The sequence below is a fragment of the Bos taurus genome, chromosome 1 (genome assembly GCF_002263795.3).
Source record: "Bos taurus isolate L1 Dominette 01449 registration number 42190680 breed Hereford chromosome 1, ARS-UCD2.0, whole genome shotgun sequence".
Classification (NCBI taxonomy): domain Eukaryota; kingdom Metazoa; phylum Chordata; class Mammalia; order Artiodactyla; family Bovidae; genus Bos; species Bos taurus.
The window spans coordinates 56,625,155-56,640,080 of record NC_037328.1 but is presented as its reverse complement, the minus strand read 5'-3'; the positions used below and the strand labels follow the sequence as shown (position 1 = coordinate 56,640,080).

At 41.4% G+C, this 14,926-nt stretch overlaps 1 protein-coding gene across 14 annotated transcripts in view; it reads right to left on the bottom strand.

The window, feature by feature from the left end:
- Positions 1 to 14,926, bottom strand: part of PHLDB2 (pleckstrin homology like domain family B member 2) — a 241,811-nt gene that overhangs the window by 88,409 nt on the left and 138,476 nt on the right. For 13 of the 14 annotated variants that reach the window (XM_015471035.3, XM_005201281.5, XM_015471043.3 and 10 more), the window contains one exon: positions 2,617 to 3,965. In XM_015471035.3, coding sequence (XP_015326521.1) covers positions 2,617 to 3,965 — 1,349 coding nt within the window. Of the gene's footprint in view, positions 1 to 2,616; positions 3,966 to 14,926 lie in introns of those variants that run through there. The other variant, NM_001206308.1, reaches the window with a different exon arrangement.

Genomic DNA, 14,926 nt, shown 5'->3' with positions numbered 1-14,926 from the left:
TAAATTATAGATGAGGATATGCCTTTAACAAAGAAAGACAGTCTCAGAGCCTCACAGACAGCACTTTACCAGATACTCTTTACTCTTAATATTTCAAAGAATGGACTTATGGGCAGAGGCTGACAGAAGAGCTGGCATTATATAGGCAAGGATCATTTAGTACTAGCAACTAAATCAGACTTTCAGGACTTCATTTAGTCCAGAAATAAATGACTATATGAAATCAAATTAATGACTCAAGACTAGAGAAATAGAATTAATTATATAGAACTCATGAACCTGAAACTGGAAATCTGATTTCCAAATGCAGATATGTGTTTTGGAAAATTATTGGCATTAATCTTAATGTTCTATTTTCTGATGGGGAAAACCTTTTTACCATTCATCCTCATCTATCTCTAACCCTCAATTCAGTTGACTCTGATTCTGCAAACTAAATGAAACATTCTTTTAATGGCAGTTTGTTCTCCTTGGCCTCTCAGAATTCAGGAAGTGATATTTTTTTGAGTCACTTTACTTTTTAATGGCAATAACATTATTTGCATACACTCAATAAGAATCTGTTTTCCATTTCACTGGGATGTAATCAGACAAATAGACAATGCAATAGCAGCCAAATGTAGAGTGTCTTACTTAAAAATACGCCTCATTTCTTATTACAAGCTCTTTATAAATGAAAAAGGGTTATAACCTCATATATGAAGTTAATACCCAAAACCTCTCCTAAGAAGTTGATCTAGGACCTGTTTGGGGCTTACAGGACACCAACCTTACAGGCAGTAAGAAAGGTCACTGGATTACCAGGAACCTTAGCAGATTTGGGAAAACTAGAGGAAAGAGAACTTTACCAACACTTACACATGCTAAAGATGAAACCTGCTGTCAATGAACTTCAAGTTTGGTTTCTTTTCCTTAGAACAGAAGAGTAAATAAAAGCATTTAAGGAAGACCTCTGGAGAGATGAAGCCACTGAAATGTTCGCTTAGATACCTTAATAAATTATCAGATAGATTCTCTGGTTCTATCAATGAGAGTTGTTCAGTACAGTATAGTGCTAGGTTTGCTATTCACATACAAGAAGGCCTTTATATGCTAATTACAACCTTTTCTAATTTATGTCAATGAATCAAGCCCAAATATAATGCCTTTTTGTAATCATGAAAAATATTTGGAGATTATGTATGGTAACAAAGAAACTGCTATTCCCACCCACAGGACACCAAGTTCTCTGGGGCATACACACTTGTCTTCATTCACTAGCATATGGATCAGGACATTTGGAAACTCTGTAAGGATAGACATTAACTTTCCAAGAGCTGCAAATAATGCAGATAATTACTTTTCTAAAATTTCAAGAAAATTCTGTCCTGTATAGATGTAAATAGTTTCAGTTCATTATAATCCAAAAGTTAAAATTTTACTGTCCAGTCGGGCATTAACTAGCTTTGTATGGGATTCAGAAACCTTATTCCAGCATACTTTTTTTAGTAACTAAAATACTTTGATACTCCTATACTTCAGAATATCAGCTCTACCATCCTACTGCTTCCCACATTAAGGAAATCATTAATGAATCAAAATAATCTGACAGGAATTCACCCTAAAAAACTTATGCTTAAAAGAAAAGAGAATACAAAAATGTGCCAGCTTGTTCTCATTCATTAGTGGGACTCTCCTGTTTCCTCTTACTATTTTCAATATTTTTATAGTAATCATGCTGCTGCTAAGTCGCTTCAGTCGTGTCTGACTCCATGCGACCCCACAGACGGCAGCCCACCAGGCTCCACCGTCCCTGGGATTCTCCAGGCAAGAACACTGGAGTGGGTTGCCATTTCCTTCTCCAATTCAGGAAAGTGAAAAGTGAAAGGGAAGTCGCTCAGTCGTGTCCGACTCTTTGCGACCCCATGGACTGCAGCCCACCAGGCTCCTCCGTCCATGGGATTTTCCAGGCAAGAGTGCTGGAGTAGGGTGCCATTGCCTTCTCCGATAGTAATCATAAATCCATAGAAAAAGACAACTTAGTAACTTTGGGGGACACGCGAAGTTTGAAGTCATTATATGTATTAAGATATGGCTGAAGTATGATGTGTGGTGTGTGTGTGTATGTGTGTGTATACAGTGCAGAAAAAAGGTTGAGCACCACTGGGGCAACCTTTCAACTTCTCAGACAACTTGCTATACAGAAAAACTTACTGCCTAATTCCCAGTGAGTTGTCATTTCACTGACTATTACCATCATAGCATATACATTCAAATTTCATGACGTAAATTATAACATATCAGTTTTTCCTCATAGTCTTAAAAGTCCGTAAGACTTTTAAAGAAACTCAGTAAAATTCACAACTACTTTTGTTAGATTTATCAAGAGTTTAGACTTGTGAGGCCTCTGCAGAGCAATTTAATATAGCATTAGGCACGTGTAGGCCTTTAAAACAGCCCTATGTGACTAATAACAGTGATTTGGGAAGAGGAAGGTTAGCAGGAGGAAAGCTTGGAAGGGGCACCAGGAGCTGGCACACAGGGAAATTCCACACGCCCACATGTATCCTTGGAGCTTGTCTCCAAGAAGCTGCTCAATGAAACAGTGAGGTCAAGTCAGATGAAGAAAGAGATTACCAATCGCTCCATCTCCTGCTCCCTGAGTCTCTCCTCCCTCTGCCGCCGATGATAATCCATCAGGTCGTCTCGTCCGGAAATGGAGCTAATGCTGCTTTTCCGTTCCCGCAGGACAGGCTGGGGGGTTCCTGAGGCCTGTCTGAGGCTGTCCAAGTCTGCATCATCAAACTCGACAGATCCACACGAGAAGTTCCTTCTGGCTGCAAATGCTCGGTCCAGCTCCCCAGGAGGAAACGAATGACCAGGGCTGGTACCCGAGTAGGAAGCCCTGTCAAGGTCGTCAGAGGTGCAGGAGGAGGTGGAGGCCAGAAGCATCTTGCGAGCCACTCGAGGACTGGCAGGCACGCTGAGGGTGGAACTCACGTACGCACTGCCCTCGGAGGCAGAGGCTTTATAGGGCAAAGCTCCTGAGCTCAAAGAAGAAAAATTCAGGTAATTGTCATTGTCTATAATGCAATGAGGTAGATCCTTTTCCCCCAGTTTCGTTCGTTTGGAATTGCCCAGAGAGCTTCTTGGAGGCAGACTGAGGGGTGCCAACTGGTTCTCGGTGGCTCTATGCAACCTGGGGAGAGAGCGGCTGTAGGCGCCCATGTGACTCAGGCTGCCGCTAGAGTACTTCCTGGTTCTTAAACTGATGTTTTCCGATGCCGGGTCCCGGTGTCTGCTCAACTTGGGCTGAAGTGTCAGGTTGTCCTGGATGCTTATTTTCCTGGCTTGCTTTGGGCTTGAAGGCATGCTGGCCGCCCCTGACCTGTTGATGGGTGAGGAGCCAGTGTCACTCAGGGAACTTCCATTCCACATGGTCAGGAGCGAGCCAGATGCTTTTCGGCCTTCCAGCCCTCCGAGAAAGTAGACATTGTCATGGGATTTATTCCTTGAGCTATATTTGGAATAGGGAGGCTTCTCTGAAAGCCTCAAGGACCTTTCGGCGTCCCGGCCAAGAAAATGATCAAAGTCTGCTCTCCCAAGTGCATATCCACTAAGGGAGGGTGAGGTGCTGCGTAAAGGGGTGGGCGGTTTCATGGAAATACTTTTCTCACTTCCATCACAAGAGAACTGCTTCGTTCCCTGAATTTTGGCCAAAGAAGGGCTACTTCTGACACTGGTTCCCAAAGGAGAAGGGCTTCTTTTAGCAGGCACAGGTTGTGAGAGGGTTAAATAGGAGCCAGAACAGTCTCCATTGGCTTTAAATCTCAGACTGGAAGAATATTTCTTTGGGCTCAGGCTCTCCATCATGTTTTGGGAATCGTTTTCGAGGGAGTTCTCCGCAAAGCCTGCCTCTAAGCTACCATTCTGTAAATCCAGCTGCTTTTGCATGTGGCTCTGCTCTGCCATATCCTTGTTGGAATCTGCAAAGAAAAAACAAGAGAGAGAGACACAGCTTTACTTAACAAATATTTAAAAAGACCAATCACTCGTTAGCCTACATGGGTACACAAATAGGCTGGCAATCCGATACGTTGCTGTTTTAGTAATAAACCTAGTAAAGCTGTCCTGCAAAATGAAGGTGACTAAAGACCACTGATCTGGGATGTTTTCTGAGCAAAAGAAAAATAATTCAAGAGAACATCAGTGATATTTGAGAGGAACAAATCCCTAACAGCAAGTACAGGTGCAAGACGAGGGGGTGGTACCTAAAATAGACAATGACCCTTCAGTGTTCTACTCCCTGGAGGACCACCTGCTTCCTGAGTACCTAGCGAACACCTGAAGGGATGAGGCAATGGGCTTTCCTTTAGATGTCTCTGTAAGAAACATTAACCACTCAGAAATTCTAAGGAAACTAAATTCACGTTCTAGCAGAGAAAGAAAATTTTATGATCAATAAATAACATGAGGGTTAGAAGATGATTCTTTAAAAGAGGACTATGAGGGTTACCTTCTCAACAAAAAGACTTAAAAAACTTCCTGCATCCATCAGAAGAAGGTAGGTATTTACAACAGTAGAGGGAAGAGTGGTCCCCACATGTCTGACATATCAGTGTCAGGTAGAATATCTAGAACCCTGAAACTGATTTATCCTTCAAGTTCCCAGGCATCCCAGAGGCAGCACGATCATCCTTGATCTAACTCTCTCCTCTCATGGAAACACCTTTCTCCTTCTTTTACACCCATATGAACCCACACATCCTTTGAGGTTCTGATTAATATTCTAGTTTCCACAGTGAATAAAAGAATTTTTAAATGGATACACCTGTAAGAATATGTTTTGGACCCTAAGTTTGAACAATATTAACTTAAGAAACTAAAGTTATAGTCTATAAAAATGTCTTTTCATTATAAACTAACCCTGCCAGTGTGAAAGGTTATATTTTAAACTGATCAAAATACTTTCTTTAAGTTATCATCAAAGTTAAAATGCAGTTTAAACATTCCCATTGAACTCAGGCACTGCTAAGACTGTCCTCCAACTTCTTAGACACCAGTTACTACATCTCTGTAATATGTAATATGTAAACAGAATCACATTTGGTTAGTAATAAATATCATAATGTGCTTGTTTCTGTGACCGACATACAAGTTTAAGGAAGAGGGTTATATACAGTATTTCTATCATATCTCCAGTCCTTTCTGACTCCCACTGTCCCACAGGAGAGACACTCAATGAACACAAGTTTTCAATTATCCATCACAGCCTTCCCCACTCCCTCCCAGCCTCAGATGGAGGATCTTCATCTTGCTTGCTCAGCTTCACAGATTTCCTGGGCAAATGCAGGCAGCCTAATAAGGAACTGCCTTTCACCCATAGAGTCAGGCCAAGAAATAGTCTGGCTGCTTAAATCCTAGTGATGGGCTGAGTCCTTACACTCTCAAAGCTGCAGCTTCCCCCCGACAAGCTCTGCCTTGGGGTCCTTATCCTCCAACCCAAAGCCCTGCCCTTATGAAAAAAAACATGATTATCTTTTGAACTGGACCTCAAAAATTTTTTTTAAAGATTCTCCTTTAGAATTGCTTCCCAGCTGGGGTCTGGCCCTGCCCTCTGGGTCTTAACAGGTCACAAATGTCCCTCTCAACAATTGTCTACCACCACCAATTCTGACCTTGAAAGCAACACCAGTCTGGCTCAAGCTATGGCTATCTCACCATGTCCCCCTTGGAGGACTGAAATCAAGATGACCTCTATCCAGTCTTGGTTCCTTCTATTTCCAACTAACTGCATCACATGTTGGTTTGCCATGTTGAAATTCCAGCAAACCATGGCCAATTCCCTCATGTCAAATTCTTTTGAATTGAGGAAACAAGGAAGTAGGTGGAACCTGAGAACATTACCATGCTATTTATTAAAAGGGAAAAAATACTCTAATTTCCCAACAATAGGGAGAAAATTAAAAGCCATAGTATGTCATGAATGTATATTAAACCACTTAAAATCTTATTTTGAGGTATGTTTATAACATAAAAAGTACAGTAATATAATGTTCAGTAGATGTTTAAAAACCATACATAAATTTTAAAAAACATACAATGGGTGCAGCCTTATATACACACCCACCTATACACATGAATTTGGAGAAGGCAATGGCAACCCACTCCAGTACTCTTGCCTGGAAAATCCCATGGACGGAGGAGCCTGGTAGGCTACAGTCCATGGGGTCGCTGACAGTCGGATACGACTGAGCAACTTCACTTTCACTCTTCACTTTCATGCATTGGAGAAGGAAATGGCAACCCACTCCAGTGTTCTTGCCTGGAGAATCCTAGGGACGCGGGAGCCTGGTGGGCTGCCGTCTCTGGGGTCTCACAGAGTCAGACACGACTGAAGCGACTTAGCAGCAGCAGCAGCATACACATGAATTACACACAAATGTTTAAGCCAGAATCTAAGGAGTCATCTTTGGTCTCCTCTATCATTATATTCTCTATCCTCTACCATCTGTCACTTCTTCATTCCCTCCTCATTTTATCCATCAACAAATCTTATCAACACTGTCCTTAAAACATTGTCTGAATCTGATCATTTCTTGCTATTTCCATTGCTACCCCCTTATTACAGGCCAGTATCTTCTCTTTCCTCTTCCATATGCTATATGCTCATTTTACAACAATAACAATGGAATGAAATAAATCACACTAGCTTTCACGCACTGGAGAAGGAAATGGCAACCCACTCCAGTGTTCTTGCCTGGAGAATCCCAGGGACGGCGGAGCCTGCTGGGCTGCCGTCTCTGGGGTCGCACAAAGTTGGACATGACTGAAGTGACTTAGCAGCAGCAGCAGCAGTGATTTTTAATTCGTCTTTCTCAAACTAGTTTGTATTTTCCACATTTTATACCATGTGTTTGGGTTGCCTTAACAATGAATGAAAAAATTAGTGTAAAATACTAACATGCAATCTGAAGCAGTCCTTCACTTTTAAGTTGAGTAGATGTTCATTTTTCCTAAGCTCTTGTCCAATTTTTCAGCCAGACACTAATTCTTCCAAAAAAAAAAAGGTTAAAGAACTTCTTGATCAGACTAACTTAATATGTCAGTTGAAGCCTTTGATGTTTTCTTCCAAATCTTCTAAAAGATTCAGGAGAAAATCATAATTATACAAATCTGATAGCTCAGACAGTAAAGAATCTATCTGCAATGCAGGAGACCCAGGTTTGCTTCCCAGGTCAGGAAGATCCCCTGTAGAAGGGATTGGCTACCCATTCCACTATTCCTGCCTGGAGAATTCCATGGATGGAGGAGCCTGGCAGGCTGTAGTCTACGGGGCCACAAAGAGTCAGACACAACTGAGCAACCAATACTTTCACTTTACTGTGACCATTTCATACTTTATACATCTGAAAATGTAAAATCAAACATAACTAATATTAATCACTTCCCTAATATGAATAAATGAACAAAGTGTTGCCCAAAAGGTCTCCAGATGTTTGTTGAATATAGGTTAGATAATATTAGTATGCTCATTTTTTAAATGTAGTTATTAGATTATTTCATTACTTGAGGTGATTCTGCCTATGGTATAGAAAAAATTAAAATCCTAACAGGTAGTTTTAGGTACTTCATTCATTAATTATGTATTAAGTACCTACCACATCTCAGACACTGGCTTAACAGGCATTGGTGTTGCTCACTATTTTTCCTGTTCTTTCCTTTCAGAAACACTGCAGTGTTGTTATTCCTCATCCTTATGACATTAGGTGTGGCTATGTCCCTTGCTTTGATCAATGAAATATGAGAGAAAGTGATGTGTCAGTTCCAAGCTACAATACCAAGAGCTGGCGTGATTCACCATTTCCATACCCCTCTTGTGTCCAAGTCTGTAAAGGCTTCCTTAGCCTACCTCCCTCAGTGAGGATAATGGGGAAGAGGGCCTTTGCCAATCCAAGACTGTCTTAAGCCACTGAGATTTGAGAGTTGTTTGTTACTATGAAGGTGCTAATCTTCATTAAGTGCCTACTATAAAGCAGGCTTTGAGCTAGGCCCTGGAAAGTATGTGGTCAAAGATAGTATTTCCTGCTAATACACAGCTTACAATCCAAAGTGGAAAATACACGTATGAATAAATGCTACACAATGTGATGCATGCCTTAATAGAGGACTGATTGGCAGGTTGGTAAAGGACTGGTTGACAGAAGGAGGGGAGCTAACCCAGTGAGAGGGGTAGTCTGGGTAAGTTATGATAGGAAGAAATGACAATGGAGTTAAGTCCCACTGAAAGAAAGAGAGTCTGATGGGTATTATCCAATGATAGCATAAAGTTACCTCCACACCTAAAATTTTGAGGTTTTAAAAATATAAACAAAATCTCAAGCCCATCTGAGGTCAGACTATTGGTACATCCAGGAAACATTCTGTCTCTGACAGAATTAATAACAAAAATTGTGTAGAAAAAAAGCAAGTTATTTTCTATATTTATTAACTATGTATTTCTCTCATAGTTACCTAAATCTTTTCCCATCTACACCATCATGTAAGATACATTCTGTGGGGTCCAAGTCTATGCCTGTCTTAAGTGTGGTTTAAATCTGACAGCAATCCTCCTACCATTTAGTGTATTTTAGACAAGGATACAAAGGGAAATCCATTAAGTCAGATGTTAGAATAACAAGAGAAGAACTAAAGCCAGTTAGTGGGCAAAGCTCTGGTTGTAAGGTAATGCACACAAAATAGGAAACAGAATTAAGTGCAAGATAGGAATCCAGAAAGCAAGCCAGAGCAGATGCTGTGCGATGAAAGTTAGAAATTAAGCCCTGAGCCCAGAACTCTGCATTTTCAATATTTACTATAATGGTACAGAATTGAAGGTTTAACACCTCATGTCAAAATGGATACATAAAAGTTTAATTTTTGACTGAGCAGTATATGACATTAATGTCATCTTAGATGATAAAATGTGTTAATATATTTCAACCTGTTTGCAGTTGCAAATGCTACTCAATCACCCAAATGAAATATTACCAAACTCTGTTTCCTCTTCCTTTGAGCCAACAAAACTAGAGAGTATCAAACTACTATATGGTATTATTACTACCCTACAGGGTGGCAACACTTGGTCCCCCCTCCTCCTTACATGTACTTTTTTTTTAATCAAAAAATGTGATTATTGGGAATTCCCTGGCAGTCCAGTGGCTAGGACTTCACACTTCCACTGCAGGGGGCATGGATTTGATTCCTGGTCAGGGAACTAAGATCCTGCATGCTGCACAACACAGCCAATTCAGCCAAAAAGGAAAAAAAAAGAAACATAATTACTGACACAGTTTAGCTGGCCAAACAAAATACCAAAATATTCCACAGTAGTGCTGGCTGAAAGATTGGGTTCACAGTCTGTAGGGAAGAGACAAGTAGGCCATTTGCAAATAATAAATCACATCCAAGAAACAGTCATGCAACATTTCTCCACCGTACATACTGCAGAAGAAAGTTACAGATGATTTGGATCGAAGAACATTCTAGAGGATATTTTAAAATATTCATGCTTCATACTCTAGTTTTTCATTTCAGCCTTTTGGGTTTGTTAATGATGTGTAAGAAGTTGTGCATTTAAAGATTTGTCATCAAGTAGAAACATGTAATTCACTCAAGTTACTGAAGCTGAGTATACCAGCCATCAGTTCAGTTCAGCTGAATACATATGTATGGATCCTTGTGTCAGTTTGAGATCTTCAAGACTTAATTCCACAAATCAATTCGACTCAAAAGGTGGAGAATCACACAGGTGCCTTTCTGACCCTAGGAGTGACAATAGTGGCTCATGATACCTCTCTCCTTCCCTACTTCCAGGGTGTTCTTTTCATTGTGGGTGAGATCATAAGAGTGGAGGCCTAGAGGTGGGAAGAGTATAGGGAAACATACAACAGGAAGTAGTAACATACTTTCAATGAGATGAAATTAAGGCAAGGAAAGCAGAGGCAGGAGGACAGAGGATATACAATGGGAAGCACTGGGTTTAATTCCCCACGAGAGAGGGAGATAGTGACGTGATGGACCGTGCAGACAATGCATCAAAGACTGCAGCTGAGGTTAGGGAAAGAAGCAGAGGAAGAACTAGAACAGTGGGAGGTGAAAGGGGGTTATCAGAGTGACACACAAGTGGAAGCGCAGCGGGAAAGAAGTCTGTGTTAACACGTGTAAAAGAGGAGGCGAGGAAGATTCCAAGGTTTCCAGACTGGATTCGTGATCTCCACTGCTATTTCTTTTTGGTTTCCTGGTGGCTCAGAGGGTAAAGCATCTGCCTGCAAGGCGGGAGACCTCGGTTCGATCCCTGGTTCGGGAAGATCCCCTGGAGAAGGAAATGGCAACCCACTCCAGTACTCTTGCCTGGAGAATCCAGTGGACGGAGGAGCTTAGTAGGCTACAGCCCATGGGGTCCCAAAGAGTCGGACATGACTGAGCGATTTCACTTTCACTTTCACATTTTTGTAAACGAAAAAGAAGTCTCAGGGAAATTATAAAATCACTGCCTTATGTTATTGTGAGAGCAAAACAGTCCCTAGAGCCCTAATGGCTCCATACACTTTATGCACATGAACAGAAAGAGAACCGGGCATGGAGAAGGGAAGAAGCCGTCTGGGGCCCATCTGTGAGAAAAGACAACACGAGGACGTCTAAACAGCAAAGAAGTCAGTGTGCGTTGAAACGCCTGGGCTTACTTTTCAATCCATAAATTTAATCCCTCCAGAGCTCTTGTTATTTTTATCACCTGAAGTGTATATCATCTTATTGTCAATTAGAGAATGCCAGGAGTCACTTAGAGATCTTTGGAAGGCAGCAGAGCAAGTCACAGTACATTTTTCCCTTGAGAAGTAAATTATTGGGAAAACTAATCTCAAGGATGATGTTTGCAAGTTTCTTGGTAGATTCTTTTTTTCTTTGGCACAATGCTGGTGTGCATTTTAAAAGATAATTTTCCAGCTCTATTTGTACCAAATAACATCATAGTGAGGTTAATTCTAACCAAACTGTAAGTCACCAATGGTGAGCTTCAGAGCACTGTGATGGCCAGAACTGTAGGGATCTGGGTTTCAAGATAATGAAAACACACCCAGGGAGCAAAGTTTTAAAAAAACAAACAAATTAAAATGAAGCATCTGTTGTGTTGTGTGTACTGTTTTAGAGGACAGAGATTTAAAGTCTGGTCTATATATATAAATTCAGTTTTCCAAGTAATTTACACCAAGAGTTTGGAGAATCCTTAAAAAATACAACATGTTACTTGTCATTTTATATTGCCATGCACAAACACTTCTCAGGATCATACAATACAGCAGGAATTAATCAAAAGGGGACTGCTAGAGCAAGTCACCAAAAAGCAGAAACCTTTTCATATTGCTGGGGAAAGGATATAGATTGGCGTGGCACGCTGGCGTGCTCACTCAGTTGTGTCCGACTCTGTGCAACCCCATGGACTGTACCCCACCAGGCTCCCCTGTTCACGGAATTCTCCAGGCCAGAATACTGGAGGGGGTTGCCATGCCCTTCTCCAGGGAATCTTCCTGACCCAGGGATAGAACATGCCTCTTCTGCATTGGCAGATGGATTTTTTTTTTTTTTAGATGGATTCTTTATCACTGAGCCACTGGGTACAGAAGCAAATTCAGAACAAGAATCTTAAAACTCAGGAGGGTTTAGGTTAAAATTTCCACCTTATGAAACAGTTTGAGTTTCTATCTTGTCCTACAGGGGCCTTAGAGCTGAGGAACTGGCTCTGGGAGCATATTTTGTCACAGACAGTGGTTGAAGACTGGTGTTTAAGCTCTCCCAGTGCATGGTGGTCCACAGGCCAGCCTCTTTCAGCACTGATGTTTATGGTATGGCAATGTTTTAAAGCAAGCACTGATGACATGTAATTGAATTCAGGCACCAGCTTAGAGCAGTCTGTCAGAAGCAGTGCCATTTTCTGTGTGTGTGTGGTGGGGAGAACTGGGGGGGAGATTCTGTGGTGACGATAGGGCCTGAGGGAGGAAGCTTTAGAGGACTGAATAGGAAAAACGATGAAATCTAGTTCAGCCCCAAACTCCAAGCTTAAGAATGGAGAACAATGGACACAAAACCTTCCTCTTTTTCCACTAATCTCAACATGAAAACGTGATGGGGGGAGGGTAATTAGAAGCTTCAGGAACACACACTTCCTTGTCTAGCAATATTCTCATTTCAGAAACCCCGAAGCAGCCTGGTTTCCCCAGCCTCTATTATCCAAACACCATCCTCAGTTAAACCCCCAGTCCTGTCAACTCTGCTTTTACAAACATACCCTTCTTTTTCACAATTATTTCCTCTCATCACTAAATCCTCAACCTCCGGCATCTCTGCACACAAACCACACCTCTCCATACAACCCCACACCCATTGGCAAACACCTCCCCCTGCAGCATATATTCCCAGATGCTCTCTTCTTCAAAGAACCCCTCCCATCCAGCATCCCAAACCTTGAGCCTCCCCACTGTCTCAACACCAACCTACATAGAACTTCACCTCCCATTCATACAACCCAGCTTCCTAAACTCTGTTCCTTTAAACTCTCCCACCACACCCAAGATTTTACATCTCAGTGCAGGAAAGAAAAAAAAAAATTTTAATAAAATTAAAAAAAAAAAAACACAAAAAAACAAAAGCCTGGGAGTAGACATAGTGCCCTTATTGGTTCTTTGAAACCAAACAGAGCAGCAAATGGACTGTCATTCCTTGTTCCTTACACCATGTTCTTTATCATTTAAAGGTCTGCTTCTTTGAACAAATAATTATTATCTACTAGATACATGTTGATAGGCTGATTATCTCCAAGGAGGGGATTTTTATCTCTCAAAAATCCAGAAAAGCAGTATCACAGGAATAAATGTATTTTAATGGCAGCATAAGGAGGATGTTTGGTTCCTGCAGACTGAGCCTGTCACAACAGTAAATCTCATGTGTGCAGATGCAAACACACACTCACAGACACACAGAGACAGACACGCACGGCCCACATGCCTATAGCAGTCTAAAAGGCACAAAGGCTTTGTGACTGCCAGAGGAGGCTCTTCAGAATCCAGGCAAGCTGAGGCATCTTCAGAATTTGCCAGGTGTCGGGTGATGCACAGCGGGCTGGGGAGAAAGGGAGGACCACCGGAATGCCAACAGGATCTCAGGACACTGATCACACAGTTTCTTTCTGGATTTCCCTGTTTTCCATTTTGAATTTTTATTTCATTATGTTTTGAAAAACATCTAAAAGAAGAGGTAAGGGAGACCATTAAAGAAAGAACAAAAGTATCAGATGATGCCACAGGGAGGAAGGAAGCACAGAAGGGAGTGGAGAGTGATGAGGGGATGGGGGAGGCAATGAGAGATGGAAGAAGGGATGACAAAAAGTAAAACAAACAAAAATGTTTCAGCTTCTTCCTATCACAATAAAGCAGTCTAACCCCATGAGGGCTTTCCAAGTGGCTCAGTGGTAAAGAATCCACCTGCCAATGCAGGAGATGAAAGAGACGTGAGTTTGATCCCTGAGTTGGGAAGATCCCCTGCAGTATAAAATGGCAATCCATTCCAGTATTCTTACCTGGGAAATCCCATGGACAAAGGAGCCTGGCAGGCTGCAGTCCATGTGGTTGCAAAGAGTCAGACACATCTGAGCAACTGAGCACAACAAGCTGGCACACAAACCCCATGCTACCATTCCTTTCTGTCATTTCTAGCCTACTGAAGTCTAAGCTCTATCAAAAAAAGACACTCTAGATGGTATCCAATGGTTCCTAACGGTAACCACAATCAATAGCAATAACCATATTTAAATGAAGATCTGTATCCCCAGTGATCAGAAGTGACTTTTTACAAAGTCTAGATTGTTTTATATTAGGAATTGTCAAGAATCTTTGAGGACTCATTAAAGAAAGTAAAATATCGATTATAGAGATTTTAAATAATTTTGTGCTAGTCCCTTGAATAAAACTTGTCTGTATGAACTTGAAAATATTCTTTAACTATCCAAGAAATTTGGCGCCATATTTCCTACAATAACTCTTCAGCCAGTGAGGCAGGCAGGGGAGGAAGGACAAAAAACAGGAACAACCTCAAAAATCAACTGGGTCATTCAAATTCCCTTCCTACCTGCAAAATTCCTGACTTTTACCTAAATATGCCAGACGTGACTTTTACCAGTTGGACTCACATTTGCGTCTATATCATTATTAAAGCAGTTTTGGGCTTCCCTGGTGGCTCAGATGGTAAAGAACCTGCCTGCAATGCAGGAGACCCAGGTTCAATTCCTGGGTTGGGAAGATCCCCTGGAGGAGGGCAGGGCAACCCACTCTAGTATTCTTGCCTGGAGAAGCCCATGGACAGAGGAGCCGGCGGGCTACAGTTCATGGGATCACAAAGAGTCAGATATGACTGAGTGACTAACACTTTACTTTCAAAGCAGTTTTAGCAATGTCTGAAAAAGACACAATATTGATGTAATAAGTATATATATGAATATATATCTTAAAAATTAAGTTTAACACAGTGCTATGGTAGGAAAGTTCTCAAATTAAAAGCATGCTGTCTCAATTACAGAAAATAAAAAGAACAGAGGAATATGAAACACACCATAGAGATGTTATCACTTAAATCTAAAACATGGGAAGTCTACAGAAAAATAACCAATGTCTTCAAGCAGCAAATGGTAAGAAAAGAAAAATAAGAGAGGGAACTGTTCTAGATTAAGAGACCCAGGAGACAGGTTATTAAGTTGCTACGTTGTATCCAATTCTTTTGCAACCCCATGGACTGTAGCCCACCTGGCTCCTCTGTCGTGGGATTTCCCAAGGAAGAATACTGGAGTGGGTTGTCATTTCCTTCTCCAAGGGAATCTTCCCAACCCAGGGATCAAACCTGCATCCCCTGAATTGCAGGC